General features: G+C 34.7%; 2 protein-coding genes across 3 annotated transcripts; both read left to right on the forward strand.

The window, feature by feature from the left end:
• Positions 1 to 1238: 1238 nt before the first annotated feature.
• LOC141402400 (uncharacterized) lies at positions 1239 to 6213 on the forward strand. Its single transcript, XM_073983530.1, has 2 exons — positions 1239 to 2684; positions 6137 to 6213. The coding sequence occupies exons 1-2, from the start codon at positions 1356 to 1358 to the stop codon at positions 6191 to 6193; spliced, it is 1386 nt and encodes a 461-aa protein (XP_073839631.1). The 5' UTR covers positions 1239 to 1355; the 3' UTR covers positions 6194 to 6213.
• A 2127-nt stretch (positions 6214 to 8340) lies between these two features.
• LOC141402401 (1,5-anhydro-D-fructose reductase) lies at positions 8341 to 18128 on the forward strand. 2 transcript variants are annotated; one of them, XM_073983531.1, is made up of 6 exons: positions 8341 to 8661; positions 8784 to 8992; positions 16859 to 17026; positions 17154 to 17326; positions 17390 to 17732; positions 17798 to 18128. In XM_073983531.1, exons 1-6 carry the CDS (start codon positions 8457 to 8459, stop codon positions 17993 to 17995), a joined length of 1296 nt encoding a protein of 431 aa, XP_073839632.1. In that variant the 5' UTR covers positions 8341 to 8456; the 3' UTR covers positions 17996 to 18128. The 2 variants fall into 2 exon arrangements, with proteins under 2 accessions (XP_073839632.1, XP_073839633.1); XM_073983532.1 differs by lacking the exons at positions 16859 to 17026; positions 17154 to 17326; positions 17390 to 17732; positions 17798 to 18128 and adding exons at positions 12412 to 12749; positions 12815 to 13157; positions 13217 to 13537 and having other exon boundaries at positions 8355 to 8661.
• The last annotated feature ends 1232 nt before the right edge of the window (positions 18129 to 19360 follow it).

Below are 19360 nucleotides of genomic sequence, written 5' to 3' on the forward strand. Positions count from 1 at the left end.
CTGGTTCTGCTCCCATCGACCATGACATTCAACTCTATTGTTCTCAACTCTGCCGCCCAAGTGGTGAACAAAGTGGCCGCAGATTTACTGGCTGTAATTTGTATATTCCTCGCGTGAAAAAGGGTGGTAAGATCAGACAAAAATGAGTTCAGCCATTCACAAATGTCATCAGGGAATTCACCTGATACCAAGATCGTACAATCATCCGCATACGTTATATGTTAGACAGTTCCTGCAATATCACCTCGGACAACTCCAAGTTTCACTCTACGGGTCTCGAACATGATCCTAAATTCTACGCACGACAGGCGTCCAAACATATAATTTATTATCCAACGTTTCAAACTTGGCCGGAGCATAGTCTGCTCGATGAACTTAAACAGCGTAGAGTGTTTGACAGTCACAAAGGGTTACTATCACTGTTCTATCACACGGTTTACTTCGATTGAGTTCTCGACTAATATGTGTGGCAGCGCAGTTGTTGTGCTGCTTGCGGATCCCATGTTATTGATCGGCAACTAGACAGTTATTTCTGATGCTGGGGAGGACTAAAGCCTCAAGGGCCTTTGTTACGGGCGACAAAAGCGAAATTGGTCTGCACGATTCACCTTTGCTGGCATCCTTGCTAGGCTTCAGTAGCTGGTATATTTTCCAGACTTCGGAAACGATGTGTGTGGCTGGCGACAGGTTGGGAACTTTATTGAGATACTTGACATTCGGCCGTCCAGCTGTTGCAGTTTAAGCACCGCCGCTACTCGCAACATAGTTTAATTTCTCCGCAACTGATTGATTCATCTTACAAAAGTTTTTCAGTTCCCATCACCAGTACAGATTGCAAATTACTATTTCGAGAATTTTATTTTACGAACATTTTGGAAATGTAAATTTTTTTCAAAGACTTAGAACTGTATCATGGCACAATTAGGAAGGTAGATGCATCAGCCCAGCTGATCGAATCTAAAACGTCAAAAAACTAGGAATTCGCCATGAAAAATCAAAACAAATAACCATATGATTGGGTAAGTAAGAGATAGCATGTCATCACTTTAAAGACAAACACAAGCGATAAAAAGAGACAACAAGAGACCATTCGGCGAAAATTTTGACAGTTTACATTACAAAAAAGTTGCTTTGTTGTAGCAATTCGCCGATGCATCTACCTTCCTAATTGTATCATGAACTGTATTTACATCTTTGTTTTTTTTTTTTTTTTTTTTTTTTTTTTTTTTTGAAAAAAAGGTGGCAACATTCGAACAAACAAGACGTATTGTTTTCCAATCAAAAAATATTCCTTTTATATATTGAATTTTAATACAAAATACAAAACGAAGGCTTCCTTATTGCATTGATTTGCAATGGAGGAGCCTGAATCTCTCCCTCCCGACATGCAGTATGATTGCATTGAAGAAATTGCATCAACATCAAATATTCATGTACCGGCGCTAACGAAAGCAGTAAATACACAAACAAAAGTAACAAAACAAAATGAACGCAAAAGACAAAGGATTGAAGGTGTATTGTCACCAGTCAATGTAGACATTTCTGATCTTAAAGAAAGGATAAAGAACTTTATCCCACAGGATCAGAATAAATATGGTATTCTTGGTGCTTTGGCAGACATTGACATTGTTCCACCCCCTGTCAGCAATCCCACACCAACCAAAGCCAAGGATGTGAACCATAAGCCCAAGATTTCTTGGTGTCCGCCCATCTTTGTGTTTAATGTCAATATAAAGACGCTAGGAGACACATTAAGATCGTCATTACCCGATTCTTCTTTCAGAATCATTAACGTCAATAAAAGCAAAAGCAAAATTTATTTGAATGATCCAAAACTACACACTTCAATGATGGCCATTTTGAAAGACAAAAATGTCCAGTCTTATTCTTTTACACCGAAGGAACTAAAACAAACTTCTTTAGTTCTTCGTGGCCTCTATCATTATGCTTCACCCGAAGAAGTAAAGCAAGAGTTGGATATACTGATACCAAACACAGTGGACAAAGTATCTAAATATAAAACTCCCTGGTCTGTCAAAAATAATAAAGACACTGGTCTCATGTTGGTCTCCCTTCACCCCGGGAAGAAATTCGGTGAAGTCACACACATTCGTGAAATTTTCAGTCAAACGATATACTGGGAGAAACCCAAAAAGAAAAGCGGTGATCTCCAATGTTTCAGATGTCAAAGGTGGGGACACGTTTCCCGCAATTGTAATTCAGCATACAATTGCGTAAAGTGCAACCAAACACACCTCCCAGGTGAATGCCAAAGGACGAGTTCTGATACGACGGAACCATTTTGTATCAATTGCGGCAAGCATGGGCACCCAGCAAATTTTAAAGGTTGTCCATTTTACAAAAAATACATACTAGCCAGGAAAAGCAAGATAACCAAGGCATTGGAAGATAAAGAGACCGCTCAAAGAAATGTATCTAAAATACTGAACACCGCCAAATTCTCCCCTGGTAAATCTTTTGCCAGTATGTTCAGAACCGACCAAAATAGTGCCCAAGCATCTAATCAAAAACCACAAATCATTGAGCAGTTCCTGGAGCTTGCAACATTTTTCATGGAACCAGAAGAACTTTCCTTAGAGCAGGAAATTCAACTGTTCTTATCAAACTACAAAAAAATGTCAAAGGATGAAGCGAAGAAACAATTTATGCAGCTTCTTTCAAAGGTAAGATCTAATTATGGACCATAGATCTATAAAGTTCCTGACATTTAACGTTAGATCACTTGTGGAAAAAAGTCGGCAAGTAGAACTTGCCAACATACTTCATTTTAACAATATAGATATTGCATTCATTCAAGAATGTCATTTGAAGAAAAACAAATTTGTTAAAATTAATGGGTACAATTTTATTTATGACAATTCTCCACTTGGCGTGGCAGTGTGTATTAAAAAGCCTATTCAGTTTCAACGTATATCCACTGAGGATATGAGTATAAATACGTCTTTCATCCAAATAGAAATGCGTTCCAACAGTTCTTCCAAGAAATATTTGGTTGGATCTGCATATATTCCATGCAATTTTCCCGCTCAACGACTTGAATCTGATCTGGATAAATTAATTCAACTTTCCAGCAGTTTCGATGGCTTTGTTATTGGTGGCGACTTAAATTCAAAAAGCCCATCTTGGGGTGATGCATTTGAAAACTTAAACGGTAGATGCCTGTCATCTTGGCTTTATGATAATTCGATGGAGGTCACCAGGATATGTGACTCGAGCCCATCTTACCCAAATGGGGCTTCATTTCTAGACCATTTTCTTATTAGTTCACATTTAGTCGATGCTCTAAACCAGAACTACATCATTTCCACCATGCCGACGTTTTCGGATCATTTCCCTATAAAATTGGAGTTGAAATTTGAATATCCCAGTATCACATTAAACTGTCCACAATTTTTTACATCGTACAAACAAACCAACTGGGACAATTTTCGTCAAGATTTGGACAGAATATCGCTCCAATCCATGCCGCCATCCAACAGAAACCTAGAAAATGATGAAATTGATTGCGTTATTACCAATTTTAACAGCGGATTTTCTCAAGTTCATGATATGCACTCACAAAAAATTGAGTTAAAAGACGGAAAATTACCTCTTTCCGATAGAGTAAGACATTTTCTTAAAATCAAGCATCAGTGGCAGAGAAACTTGAAAAAAATTTTCCATCGCTCTGGCAATAGAATAAGCCGAGAGTATTCCGTCCTCTCCAATCAAATTCAACTTCTAAAAACTATTATAAAGGAGCTTATCAATATGGAAACAACAGAAATCTTCAACACTAGGCTGAAGAAAATCAAGCCAAGTCCATCAGCATTCAAGGAAATAGCAAAATTCACAGGAAAAACCAAGGCTCCCTTCTGCAATAAAATTCAAGTGGGAAATAATACCATAACGAACCCTCCTGATATTGCGAATAACTTCCAAAATTATTACTCATCAATTTTTGAAGAAACTGTGCCTGCTGTTCCTTTGGATGATCTCAATAACAGAGTGTTGTCTTGCGTAAATTCAACATCGCCACACATTTATTCATTTGATGATTCTTTTAACGCTCTTGATAATCCAGATTCATACCATTTTGTTTCTCCTGAAAAGATAAGAGAGATTATTGGCAATGTAAACACAAAAAGATCTACCGGCCCCGATGGAGTCTCCAACTTCATCATCAGAAAATTTCCTGACTCCACTGTAAATCTACTTACATGCATATTTAATAATTGTATAAACAATGGATATTTCCCCACACAGTGGAAAATTGCCAAGGTGATTCCCATCAGAAAAAAAGCCGCCATTGACAGTATGGACAACTTCCGCCCCATCTCTCTTCTCTCAAACATAGGGAAATTGTTTGAACTGGTCCTGAAAGAGAAATTAGAAAAAGAATTTATATTTGATCCAATTCCCAATTTTCAATTTGGATTTAAACGAGGCCACTCTACACAACATGCCCTGCTTAAATTCCATAACGACATCACGTCAAACTTAAATAATCAAAACTGTACTGTTGCCATTTCACTGGATATACAAAAAGCGTTTGATTCCGTATGTCACATTGGAGTTTTATACAAGCTAATTGAACTCAATATTGATCCGTTCATCGTAAAAATCATGCAGAGCTTTTTCACATCTCGCAAATTTATGGTACAAATTAAAGATGCAGTTTCCTCCCGCGGTGACGTGAAAAGTGGTGTCCCACAGGGTAGTATTCTCGCACCATATTTGTTTAACATCTTTCTGCATGATTTCCCGCACGTATCCCATCATTCGAAAGCTATCCTATATGCAGATGACTGCTTAATCTACGCACACAATAAGTCACCAGCATCTGCATTAACCTACGCAACTACTCACCTAACCACCATCAATGACTTTTACAAGCGCTGGGGTATACGAATTAATGCTGCCAAATCTGTCGCGATCTGCATTCGCAATGCATCGGGAAAGTGTCCTAGGTTTGTGGTACCAGAAAGCAAGATGCTTAGACTCTCACTGGATGGCGTTGACATTCCATTCAAAACTTCAATGAAATACTTAGGTATTACCTTCACTAACCTGCTGAAGTTCAACGTCCATGTGCGCTCAAACATAGAAAAAACAAAGAAAATTTTAGGGAGATTTTCATATATTCTTAACAGCAAACACTTACCGCAGAACACCAAACTTTTGCTGTACAAAGTGGCCGTAAGATCCATCCTTACATATGGTTTTCCAATCTGGTTCACTATATCTCCAATAGTGGCCAAAGAATTGGAAATACTTGAAAGAAAAGTACTGAGGAAATGCGTTGATAAAAACTTTGAATCCCAACACAAAAAATATTCAAATACTTACATTTACAATTCCGCTGGAGTTGTCCCTTTTTGTAAGTATGCATTACACCATCACCGAAAGTTTATTGAAGCGCTGGCAGACCACGACAACTCCCTTCTAAATTCAATATATAATTTGGAAAAAGATAATTCCTGGAATGATTTGCCCTACTTATCTTCGGTGGGCATCTTAAACGAGAACCTGGAGGATGATAACGATGAATACACAATGCCACCTTTCTTCACCTCCTCGATTCCAGGTTCCCACAGAGGATAAATTGTTAACTATCTGTGATAAATAAGATAAAAATAGTTATATCATTTGCATTTTACAAACTTTACTTTATATGTATATAATATACTGCTCTAGTATTTTAAGAGCGTTCGTTTCACACCTTGATATCTACTCACCAATTTGTATTTTTATATATACATCCTCGCTGTTTTTCATATCGCGAACAGCTCTCTTTTTGTTATTTAGTTTTAATTTAATTTTGTTGTTATTAATTTATTTATTTATTATATACAGACACGCAGCTCTGTTTGCCAATGTTTAGGTCACCGAGCATACCTTATTGTCATATCATTGTTTACATTTTCATTTTGCCTTCCCTCAAAATTCGCACGTAGCGTATTATATTTACAATATACTTTTATTGTTATTAGAACAAGACAACAATAGTTCTAAGATTTACAAATTGTTATCATTTTACTTTGTATATCTGTACCATCGAAAAGAAGAAGACTCGAATAAAAATACTTACTTACTTACTTACTTACTTTTTTTTTTTTTTTTTTTTTTTTTGTAGGGATCTACAAATCGACTTGTAAAGCAGGGCTCTCTAGAGGCAAGGAAACTTTTATAATACCAAAGATTGCAGTCCGACTCTACTTTTTGCTCAATGATTGGGTCTTCCTAGCGTAATAAATCTTACATAGCTTTAATAAATCATAGATAAGTAAAAGAAAATATACATATGTATGTACATGTGTATAAATAAAACACAAAATTCATCTCTATTGGATCGATGGAATGGGTTCAAATGCTGATGAAAAGATCGGTTCTATCACGACTTCCTTTGAGTGGGTTCAAATGCTGATGAAAAGATCGGATCTATCACGACTTCATTTGAACCAATGCAAAAGATCCAGTGAAATCATGGCATCTCATGGAACCACTTCCATAAAATTTTGCAGGGAAACGACGCCACCAATGTTCGATTTGAGAAACACTGGCACCGTTTGTATGGTTGGCTGCGACAAGCTACAAACTACATTTTGTTATGTGCATTCGTCGAAATTTGACGCCACATAGCAGTGGGAAAAGGTTTGGTGTGTTTCGCAAACACTTTCGTCGGAGTTGTGTTAGGCTGCCAAAGAAAAACTTCTCATTGAAGTTTTTTCTTTGATCACCTTTATACTTCGAGCTGACGATTGATGTTTGGGTATAAAAAGTTTCTTGTTGAAGAAGTTATTGAAAAATAACTTCGGTGGAGAATATCCACAAACAAGAAACAAGGGAACTGATGAGATCCAGTGGCGTGGATCGAAACTAGTCTTCCTTGCATAAATAATACAAATGTAAACCAGAGAAATAAAAACTAGTAAAATTTATTTTGATTGTTGTTAATAGGTGTGTTCGTTTACTCAAAATTTGTACAAATTGTGTACTCTACAGTACAATGCAAAAGACCTTAGCCGATTACAAGAAGTTACTGAACTTGTACAAATTTGTACAAATTGTTGAGTAAACGAACACACCTAACATCTTCACCACGAGTTGTATTGAAGTAAACTGAAACAATTAGTTTTCTTTCGTTTATGAATCAAATTCCAGCAAGTTCGTTAAAACAATGTGGCTAACCTTCCAAATACCAAAATTCGGAAGGTACCTTCTATATCCCAAGTTTACCCATTTCGGTGGGTTGGCCACAACCTTCAAAACACCGAAAGTCGGGAGGTACGTTCTCTGGGGGCTATATGAGGGCGTGGACCTATACCGACAAATTTCATATGGAACGTTTAATACCCAAGATGAGGACCAAATACTAAATTTCAGCCATTTCGGCGGATTATTGTGGCCACAACCTTCAAAATACCGGAAATTTTTGGGGAAAAGTTTTATACCCCACGAAAGACTAAATACCAATTTTCATCCATTTCTGAGGATTATTGAGGCCACAACCTTCAAAACACCGAAAATCGGGAGGAACGTTTTATGGGTGGTATATTAAGGCGTGGACCTATACCGATAAATTTCGGGGGAAAGTTTTATACCACCGACTAAGACGAAATACCGAATTTCAGCCATTTCGGTGTGATAATAAGGCTAAAACATCCAAAACACCGAAAATCGAGTTTTACCGTTTGCAATACCAAGCTCCTAGGAGCGATGTTGCAGATGACATGCGAACCGCAAAACCAAACCAAAGCGTTGGACCAAAAATAAATCTCAATGGTAATGCTCAATGAACTGGATAAACACGAAGCATCTTACTTGCCTCCTACCCATATTGTTCCCGATTCCTAAAAAGTTAGCATATTGGTTCCCATAGCGGGCTTAAATTTTTTCCATAGGTAGTCCTTGGGACCCGGGAAATTTATATATCATTGTGATCAGGATCCGAGAAGTGTCCATAAACAAATCAATGGTGTTAAAGATGTTTCCGACATGTCAAGACTTCCCTGCGAAAGCTACAAGGAATACCTATAGTAACAATTTCAACAGGATCCGAGAGGAGGCCCTACACGAGATTCAAGCCTTGCTTATTTCTCTTAGCTATTGTTAAGATTTGATCTAAAATTTGAGTTAACATGCGATGGGCTGAATTCTGCCAAATGGTATTGATCTAAGATACGATTTTTTAGGTCATGTTTGCTCGATTAATTCAATTAATTAATTAAATCTTTTCATATTGGAAAATATAATGTAAATGTAAATTGTAAGCAAATAGACAAAACTGGCACAACTATTTTTACCACTGTGCATTTGAAATGTAATGCGATAGAAAAACTTAAAACGCATTAACAAACAAGCTTTTCTACATTTATAAACCGTAAACAGCTGTTGGCATATGTAGATTGCCAATTTACATTTGAACAGTCGGGTCTCAATCGCTAGCGTACGAAATGTTCAATTACATAGGAAGGCTGCAGTCAACACACCTTGGATTGTTGTCGTCCAGCAAGTTGCAGCACATAGAACTATTCCAGAATATAAGCACCAAACAATTTAGTAGCCTTTTGAATAAACAAATAAATTTAGAAAATAATTATTTATATAAATGTGCAACAAAAACAAAGCAATGCACTCCTTCACTACAATCGCTGAGTGGTAAGTTATCTTTCGAGAGCACAAAAAGCTTTCAGAAGACTCGTGAGCAAAAAGCTTTTTTCTTTTGCAAACGAATCTGTTGAATGAATTTTTTAGTTATTTGTTGTCATTTATCCAAATAGGTGCTTGCCGTTCACGGGTGACGTTTGCAAAATTTCTTGAAATTTCTAAAAATCCACCCGGAACTACAAATTATCATCATCTCTACGGCAACTTTTTAAATAAAAGAACAATTTCGCAGACCTATAAAAAGATGGCTCCTATTTTGGCACCTAAAGTAAAATTGAACAATGGTTACGAAATGCCTGTTCTGGGCTTGGGCACATACGAAGTGAGTTGTGCTGCTATTTTTTTTTTTTCTTTATTAAACAATCTTTAATTTGTAGTTGTAGTTTCATGTTAAATTAAGGGATTAACTGTTTATCGCTGGAAAATAATTTGCAAAAGATAATAGTGTGGAAAGATTTGCATTTTTGTTAGAACAATAACAATGCAAGAGAAGAAGTGAATTGTCAAACCGGCATTTTTTCAACTCACGAGAGTTGCCATATAGTGATTAAGTACCATTTCATAAAGATGCAATCTATCCGCTAAGAAAATGACCAATTTTAGTTATTAATTAGTGAAAAATTACAAATAGTTATGATAAAAATGTCGGTTTTTGAAAAAATTAATTGGTTTACTTATTAAAGACCACGTACATATTTCAACAATTATAACCAAAATTATAATTAGAATGTTATGCAAGGTCAAACAAATGTTTTCACTATAGCCCGTGTTTTCTGGTAAATATTCGAAAATCATGGCTTTTTATGTGTTTTGTTGTTGAGGGATAAACTTTAAACAAATATCAACAGTATTAGCTGAAAGTAGTTTACTTAACACAAAATTAATAAAGAGTTAAGTATATTTTATGAAACAAGCCAAAATATTACTTTAGAAGACCGAATTTAATAAACCCACTAAGTTTTAAGTCAATTATATTGGGAATACTTCTAGAATTTTGCCAAATGAACTATATGGAACTATCTAGTTGACTACCAGTTCCAATAGCCCACATCATTTGTATTAACAAACTGCGTATACGTAATATCATACGTTAAATGTTATTGCGTTACTCATACATTTTGGAACTAGTACAATGAACATGATTTTCCAATTCTATATTCAAATAATTCCTCCTAAAGAAGGTAAACCCGGCAAAAATCTTTAATATTAACAGCGTGTTTTTGTAAAAAAGTTTTTGCCCATTCGTTCGTCGATTTCATGAACGAAGACACAATTTGGTTTTCATAGCGGTTGACGTTTGTATTCGTGTGACAAACAAATGAAAGCTTTTTATTTTCGTAATTTTTTTGGTTTTCGTAACAAAATCAGACGAACGAATACGTCAAAAATAAACGAATGGAAAAGACCCATCGTTTTGAATGAAAATTAAATAATTTGAGTAATAAATGGCACAAAACACACGAAAACTGGAAGGGAATGCAATTTTTGGTCTGTTCCTTTACTTCTGAAAATGGTAAAACCGGCAAAAGTAGCAAAAGTTGAAAACTGCTCCCATATGAATTGTATTGTGTCTGAAGTAAAGGAACGCTTTTCGAGTAAAAAGTTGTAAAACTTGAAGATTCTTGAACGTAAAGGAACAGGGCTTTTATTTATTTCCATAGAAGCACACGCGTATATGTACATCCGTTTCTTCATATTATCACAATTATTTTTGGACAAATTTGATTACATTTTTTTCTTATTTTTTGTTTTTCATCTGATTATCGGGGTTGCCATCATGTAACACATTTTACGTGCAGATGCCTATGCAAAATTCACAAAATAAGTATCATGGAAACCCTGAAATATTAAAGCTTTTATGAAATAGACGAAAGCTTTCAGATAAAAACGAATGGTTCGTAAAATTTACAAGAACCAAATTTTGAACGTATACGTTTTAGTACGAACGCTTCGTGTGACAGGCAAGCATTTTTACAAAAACACCCTGTAACAGGCTATATTCCTTAGGAATAAATGAGGTAACAATGTCGATAATTCCAAAAAAAAAATTTACCACTAGCTATTCAACACATTGTACTGTGGTATATATTTGTAATCGACGGAAAAATATTCCTGCACTATTAACATGGAAGCCAAGCATTTAGAGAAAACATGTGATTATTGGGCTATAAAAAATAAAATATGATGTCTATTTTAAATAGAATAATTTGAAATAACAAATAAAACAATTCGAATTACAAATAGAATAATGCGAATTACAAATAGAATAATTCGAATTTCAAATGGAATAATTCAAATTACAAATGGAATAATTTGAATTTCAAATGGAATAATTCAAATTACAAATGGAATAATTCGAATTACAAATAGAATAATGCGAATTAGAGATAGAATAATTCGAATTTCAAATGGAATAATTCAAATTACAAATGGAATAATTCGAATTTCAAATGGAATAATTCGATGTAATAAATTCGAATTGCAATTAAAATGTTTCGAATTACAAATGAACTGATTCGAATTACATCTGAAAAAGGAGTAGTGAACTTTCTGAACTCATTAGCTAAATGTTACACATTTTTTCGGAATATTAAACTATGAGAAACATTCCTAAAAGGTAGCGCAAAAGTAACCTTCCGAAGTTTTTGGCAGTAATTTAAAAAAAATGAAAAACTTTGATTTTTCTTGTGGATTATTTTTATTTGCTCTTTTAATTTTTTTACCTCAAGTCGAGAATATGATATCAGATAAATGACCGCCACCACAGTTTATTGTCTTTTGAGCCCTTTTTATGCAATTTTCCATTACTTTGGCCAAAACTTCCGGCGATAGGTCCTCACTTTCTTGTCGGATATTGTCTTTAAGAGATGAAAGAGTCTGAGGCTTGTTGACATAAACCGGCGACTTCAAAAAGCGCCACAAAAAGAAGTCTTGAGCGCCTCATCACCCATGATTATTTTTGATGAAAAATCATCTTCCTGTTGGTGGTGTTTAAGGATGGCTTGATCGCATGTTAGACCCGATTGGGGGTCAGCATCTAACAGCTGATGCACCGTCTGGACTTTGTACGGAAACATCTTCAAATTCGCTGTAGAGACCGTCAACTGATACCCATTTGCGTGGCACGTCGTCTGGCCTATGTCGACGGCGCTTCCATGACATCCTCGGCTACTGCAGCAATATTCTCTGCAGAACGGATAATCCGGGGTCTGCCATGCATGGCAGCATCACGTGTTGTCCCAGTCTCTTCGAGGCGAGCGGCTAAACGTCTGCGACGAAATTCACGTTGTGCCAAAGTCACCGACCGATTATTGGCCAAATAAATAGTCACCAATATTCGGCGTTCTGGAGCAGTGTAGCGTAACATTGTTTATTAACGTGTATTTTACATGTGTTTACTACACAAATGTAAAAACAGAACTGACATTAGGGGCCAATCGCAAAAATTATAGCATTTTCTGATAGGAAGATTACTTTTGCGCCACCTTGTATAAGTGATGTACTACGGTACACAATCTTCTCGGAATTAACCTGACAAATTTGGCCCATATCACTAAGCTAGAAATAGATTTATTGTTCGAGGGAAATATTCTTTTAGTATCATTCGAACTTCATTATGACGTAAAAGTTGTCTAATTGTACATTTTTCTATATGCGTTTATTATTACATATGTATATATATCGTACCCCTACCTTCTGTAGATATTCTTGGTACTAAACATTTTGTTCACATATTTTAAGCTGAAGAAAACTAAATGCGAAAATGTATTACGTGAAGCCCTGAATATGGGTTATCGTCACATAGATACGGCATATTTGTATCGTAATGAAAGCATTATCGGACGTATTCTAAAACAAGAAATTGATCAGAAAAGTGTAAAACGTGAAGATATATTTCTGGTTACAAAATTATGGAATATATATCATGAGCCACATCAAGTTAAATATGCGTGCCGGAAACAGATGGATGCTCTAAATGTAGACTACATAGATTTGTATCTAATGCATTCCCCCATTGGCTATAAGTATGTGGATGATGAAGCTTTGATGCCTCACGAGGATGAGAAATTACAAACGAAGTATGTTTTAGAGCGTAGCAAAAACATGTTGAAAAAATAAATATATTTATTTGTATACTTTTAAGTGATATTGATTATGTTGAAACCTATAAGGCCATGGAGGATTTGGTAAAGCTTGGCTGGGTGCGTAGTTTAGGTGTATCCAATTTCAATATCACTCAAATGCAAAGAATATTGGATAATTGTTGCATAAAACCTGTAACCAATCAAGTCGAATGTCATCCTGCTCTTAATCAATTGAAATTGCGTGAATTTTGTACAAAGCATAATATCCTGATAACAGCATATTCGCCATTAGCTAGACCCAAGCCAACAAAACCTTTACCCAAATTTTATGAATCAGTGGAATTGCAACAAATTGCTGAAAAATATAAAAAGTCTATAGCACAAGTTGTTTTAAGATATTTGGTAAGATAGTTATTATTTTCAAAAAATTCGTGCAATTCTAATTATCATTATTCTTATAGATTGACATAGGCACTGTTCCTATACCCAAGTCTGCTAGACCAGAACGCCTTATGGAAAATATAAATATTTTTGATTTCCAATTGAACAAAGAAGAAATTGAGCTTATCAATGGCTTTAATGCAAATCTACGTTTATGGCGTAATGAGATGGCAAGCTTTCATCCTTATTGGCCGTTTAAAGAAGACTGATTTAAGATATTTCTACTATAACATAAAAGCACTCATTGGTACATTTTCATACATTTTACCTTAAGTCAACGTTAATACTGATAGAGTTTTATAAGTCGATTTTATATATTTCAATAATAAAAACTCTGTTTTTTAAATATTTATATTTAAAATTAATTTATATAATAATTGTTCCACAAACATCCCATAAGGGACAAGGGAGACTTTTCGCATATCAGTGAGTGCACCCCGATTCATATTAGCTCAATGATATGGGACCTACAGTTTATCGCCGAGTCCGAACGGCGTGTCTAAGACACCACTTTTGTAGAGAAGTTGTTCATGGCTGAAATACTCAGAAAATGTCGCCAACATTACTGAGGGGTATTTTGCCACCGTTGAAAAGTGTTTTGATGTTGCATGGCCGGGGAATCGAACCCACGACCAAATTTAAAATGAATTTACAGTTAAATAATTACATTCGTTAACAGAAGATACTAAAATTAATTTAAAAACTTAAAATATGTACCTCTTTATTTGCATCTTTCTCGTTATAATTCACATCAAGGTGGCTTTCTTCAGTTGAGCTTCCCATTGACGTATTCCCTTCTTCTTTGTAAACAGTCAGTGAGTTCGTATTCATACATCTTTCAAACTGGGACACAGTGGTAATTTCCATGAGCGCCTATGAAAGTTTGTAGAACCCATCTTATAGTAAATATCAACGATTTCGGATTTTAAGTTGGATTTTGTACAAAGAAAAGAAAAAATTGGAGAATTTTTTCAGTTATACATACAAATGTACATATGGCGAAAACCAAAAATGTTTTACTATCCATGAATACGAGTTTCACCCATTCAGAATTCGCGAACTGTTACCATATTCTATATAGTATGATATACATTCTTTAAAATGAATTGTTTTAGGAGGAATCCCATAAGGTCGACCATTAAAATTAATTTACGTGGAAGCTGTGTTGGCATCAATGTAGAAAAGTAGGTAAAAAATGGGTTGAAGCCAACAAGTTTTTTTATGCTCCCTTCCGATTTCTGGATTAACCTTACATTTTATAGACATATGCCCAAAGAAAGACTCAAAGAATACTTCATCGGCAATATGATACTAGTGTATCATTTTTCGATATATCCACTGCATCCACCTAAAATTGATGCTGACATTTTGAAGCCGGAATTTCGGGGGTTTTTGAATTGTTTTAATAATTCGGACGCGCAACAAGATAATATTCAAAACTCATAATAGGATTATAAAACTCGTGATTTTCCGTCGTTTAATGCATATCTCATGAGTGTGCTCCTTACAGCAGCCTAGTAATTGGAGTCTTAACAAAATTTGATGCGTGAATTTTCTTACAAAATATATTTTTTGGGTGTAAAATTTACAACTGTCATTCAATTTCCTTTGAAACCCGCGTGAATTCAGTTTTTTTACGCGACAATTCTAATGAAGCCTTCCGCGATCGAATTCATCTACTAAAACCGCGGATATAGATACATTGAAAATCGGAAAATCAGCAAAAATATATTTTGACAAATCCGCGTACTAAACCGCGATTTTCTTTAAAATTTTTTACATAAATGGAATCCTTTACTCGCGATTATAATATTTGCGAAAACACGTGACATAAAAAAACAGAGATACGCGAGTAATATGGGTATATCTCCAAAAATTGAATGTGGAGGCACATCCGCGGTTTTTGAAGAATCTATTTGAAATAGGTGTATATTGACGTATTTTTGATGGGCGCTGATGAAACCGCATGCGAATCAAAATCGTATGCACATTGCGCGACTTTTACCAACTTTAAGGTTTTTTGCAGTGCATGATGCAACTGGCGGCACACAATGGCCGCTGAGTGAAACATCGAAATGTGCATAAATATTGAAAGAGATTGATTCGCTTTATCCAAAATCGGATGCGCATCAACCGACTTTAACTAATAGTTGTTAGTAGTAATTTCAATATTACTCTTAATTTCCTATCCTTATAAGTTATCACAGTAAGCAGTTAAGCTTTCACGATGGTAAACCATATGTTTTGATAAAGTTTTAGCAGAATACTTTAATTTATGTATAAGATTTTAGCGAAATAGTTGGATAACTCTCAAATATTTTTTTCTAATTTTTCGAAACAAACCAAAAAATATATTTGTAACATTATTTTCCAACAATGAGTTGTTTCTCTTTTGTTGTTGTTATAATATGCAATTTATAAAGCCATTGTTTATACTTTTGGTTTCACATTTTTTACGCGTTGTCTAGTTTCTGTACGTATTTTTAATTTAGTTTTTAGAGGTTTATACGGACTCTGAGTTAGTATAATTTAAATTTATTGCCAGATTTTTTTAATTTCTTTGATTTTCCGCGAAAATAAAAACACATTTTGGAAATTTTGGTGCATCTACGGATGGATATCAAATGCTGTTACTGATATATGCTTACATTTTCTCAATACAAAAATTAAGAAATTTTAAAATATTTTTTCTTTATAAGAGGATAAAACCAGATTTTTTTCCTTTAACTCTATACCAAAAATCGTAGATGTGCTCGCGAAAATTTTTTTTAATTTTTTTCAAATGGAATTGCAAAGGAATTTTGTTTTTTGCCATATGTATATTTAAACTGACATTTAATTTATGCATACTGCATTACACCTTTTTTATTCCTTTACGCCTTTATGCATTAGCTGCATTTCTCTTGGTATATTTAGCCACACATTCGTTGGACTTTCAGTGTGTCAAAAATCTATAAAGATATTGTTTTAGTGTTTGCATTTAATTTGCCTGTGCGAATAGTGGGTATTTGCAAAATGTCCGTGGTAAAAGCAGACTTTCTACACTTGCCATCACCTTGCTTACTTGATGATATCAAAAGATTTTTGTAATGGACAAGACTTCCCTCGCTGTGTGAAGTTCTGAGCATGGTGCAATACGTAATACATCGTGTTCTGATGAAGATACAAACTAGATGATACTTCTTCGAATGTTCCTTTGAGGCGGTTGGATATTACCCTTATAAAAATTTCGAAAGTGTATTGCCTTCTGGCCAGAGAAGGGACACTCCTCCGATACTCTCCAGTTCAGTATTTCCGTTCTTACCATATTTCGGAATGTGGCACTGCACATTAACTCATTAACTGGCTATACCTGTTCGACATATCTTTTGTCTGTAGAGATGTAGACAGAGGCAATCACCAAGGCTCTTCGGAGCCTACTTGCGGCCTCATATTCTGAACTACCTTATGTAATAAAGTCTCTATTAATTTAACGTTTGCATTTTATTTTTTGGTCTGTTCCAGTACTGCATGAATCTACTAATTTTTTATATTTTTTCGATAACATAAAGGAAAAGTTGTTATCGTAGTAAAAAGTAGTAGCTTCTTGCAGGTTCTGGTACAGAGCATTTATTATGGAAGCATGTTTTTATTCCTACTTTTAATTTATTCTATTTTTATAGTCCAAAAACAATGAAGGTGAAATTGCGGTTAAACATGCCATAGATGTTGGATATCGTCACATTGATACAGCATATTTCTATCAAAACGAGGCTGAGATCGGCAAAGCAATAAAAGAAAAAATTGCTGAAGGAGTTGTAAAGAGAGAAGATATATTCTTGGTGACAAAGGTAAGTATACTGATATAAAGATTAGTACAGTTTGACCTCGATTATTCGACAATCGATAGACTGTGAATCTCCAATATCCGGGTAAATTTAATTATTATTCATTACCAATATTATTGATGCTTTATAGTTGTGGAACATACACCACGAACCAGATCGTGTCGAAGGGGCTTGTCGCAAACAACTGGAATTACTTGGTTTGGACTATATTGATTTGTATCTTATGCACTTGCCTGTTGGCTACAAATATGTAAATGAAGAAACTCTATTGCCCAAAAACGAAGATGGTGTTCTGCAGTTATCGTACGTTTTGCTGAATGAATTAAAGTTAAATAAGTTTTTAATATTTTGTTTTAATAAATTCAGGGATGTTGACTATTTGGATACATATAAAGCTATGGAAAAATTGGTAAAACTTGGCTTGGTGCGTAGCATTGGAGTATCCAATTTTAACAGCGAACAGTTGCAACGAGTTTTAGACAATTGTGAAATTAAACCAGTAACCAATCAGGTTGAATGTTCGCCTGCTTTGAATCAGCGCAAATTAACTCAATTCTGTAAGGAGCGTGATATAACCTTAACGGCTTATTCACCACTTGGCCGTCCCAAGCCTGATGAAAAGAAACCAGAATTTTATTATTCGGAAAAAACCAAAGCCTTAGCTGATAAATACAACAAGACGCCAGCACAGATTATTTTGCGTTATTTGGTATGTCTACAATTTACAATAACACTTTTTTTTATTAAATGAATTATCCTTATATTTTTATGCAGGTTGATATTGGAGTTATACCAATACCAAAATCATCCAACCCCAAACGTATTGAGGAAAACTTCAATATTTTCGACTTCAAATTGTCTCCAGAGGATATTGCTGTTATGGACACCTTCCATACTGGTGAACGTTTGGTACCATTCAATTTGATCAAGGGACAAAATCATAAATATTGGCCTTTCAGTATTGAATTTTAGAGAAAGTATACGTATTTTTTGAAGTCTTCACAGACAAATTATAACTACATATGTATGTATGTATGTAATATAAAAATGAATAGATTATTAACGGAAATAAACCTAATGTAGGTATGCACATATGTAAATACAACTAACTTTAGCAACAGCTGTCTGCGTTTAGGTAATACCCTAATATTTTGCCACGTGATAAAATTCCTTAGAATTGTTGTTGTCTTATTGGGAAAACACAACCTATGTTACATCGATATGTATCAGTGCAATCATGAATAAAAATTCCATGCGAAATTTGTTTCCTTTCCTTAATTTCATAATTTTTATATTTCCATATTTATGCCCAAAAAGGGAATATTTTTGTCGATTCGACTAGAATACGCCATAATTAAGTGAATCTAGTAATTTTCAGCGTTTTACAAATATTGATTTTAAAAGAATTTCACAATTTACAATTATTTTCTGTGCGGAAAATTCCGAGGGAAATATTCATGATTGCCCTGTATGTTTTTTCCAGATGTAATGTATTATTATCTACACATAAAATCTGTTAAGACAATGTGATACTATACCCAAATCATATACATATGTGTGTATGTATATGTTTGTTTTCTACCTGTTTTAAAGTATCATTAGGCATCTACACAGGAATTTGAAGGAAGGGATTCCATGCGATGACCTGATTTCATGGCATCTTTTGCATTGGTTCAAACGAAGTCGTGGAAAAATCCGATCTTTTCATTAACATTTGAACCAATGCAAAGAAAGTCGTGAAAGATCCGATCTTTTCATCAGCATTTGAACCCATGCAAAGACAGACATGAAAGATCCGATATTTTCATCAGTATTTGAACCCATTCCATCGATCCAATAGAGGTGAGTTTTTTGTTTTTATTTATACACATTTTTCTAAATATAAGGGGTGACCCATTTAGAGGTTCACAATTTCTTTAGAGAAAAAAAAAAACACAGAAAAATCAAATTGAATGGGGAATGTTCCCAGCAAAAAATTTTGGAAGTTGTGCATGTGGAGTTATGATTTCACAACATCCTTCGATGATGTAGAGATCCCTACAGAAAAAAACAGTGGGTTGATCCCTACACATTTTTTCAAAAAAACAACCAAGAGTGTATCACCAATATTTTTGAAAATTTAACATAGCTGAAGTCAAGTTTTACCCTTTTAGAACACGCGACTTGTGATTGTATATTATACAAATTAAATATTTTTGGATAAAATGAAATGTTTTTGGACGTGGCAAAAAATATTTGGCTTAAAAGATAATTTGCGTGGAAGCTGTGGCTATATTTATGTTAAAAAATGGGTAAAAATGTGTTGAAGCCAACATGTCTTTTTTTTTGTTTTCTCTC

Source organism: Musca autumnalis, unplaced genomic scaffold, assembly GCF_047663935.1.
Source record: "Musca autumnalis isolate F117 unplaced genomic scaffold, ASM4766393v1 scaffold_4, whole genome shotgun sequence".
NCBI lineage: Eukaryota > Metazoa > Arthropoda > Insecta > Diptera > Muscidae > Musca > Musca autumnalis.

Coding starts and splice junctions, on each gene's coding strand:
- LOC141402400 (XM_073983530.1), top strand. CDS start 1,356: ATGGAGGAGCCTGAATCTCTCCCTCCCGACATGCAGTATGATTGCATT. Junction 2,685..6,136: donor TTATGCAGCTTCTTTCAAAG/GTAAGATCTAAT, acceptor TTTTTTTTGTAG/GGATCTACAAATCGACTTGT.
- LOC141402401 (XM_073983531.1), top strand. CDS start 8,457: ATGTTCAATTACATAGGAAGGCTGCAGTCAACACACCTTGGATTGTTG. Junction 8,993..16,858: donor TGGGCTTGGGCACATACGAA/GTGAGTTGTGCT, acceptor CTATTTTTATAG/TCCAAAAACAATGAAGGTGA. Junction 17,733..17,797: donor AGATTATTTTGCGTTATTTG/GTATGTCTACAA, acceptor ATTTTTATGCAG/GTTGATATTGGAGTTATACC.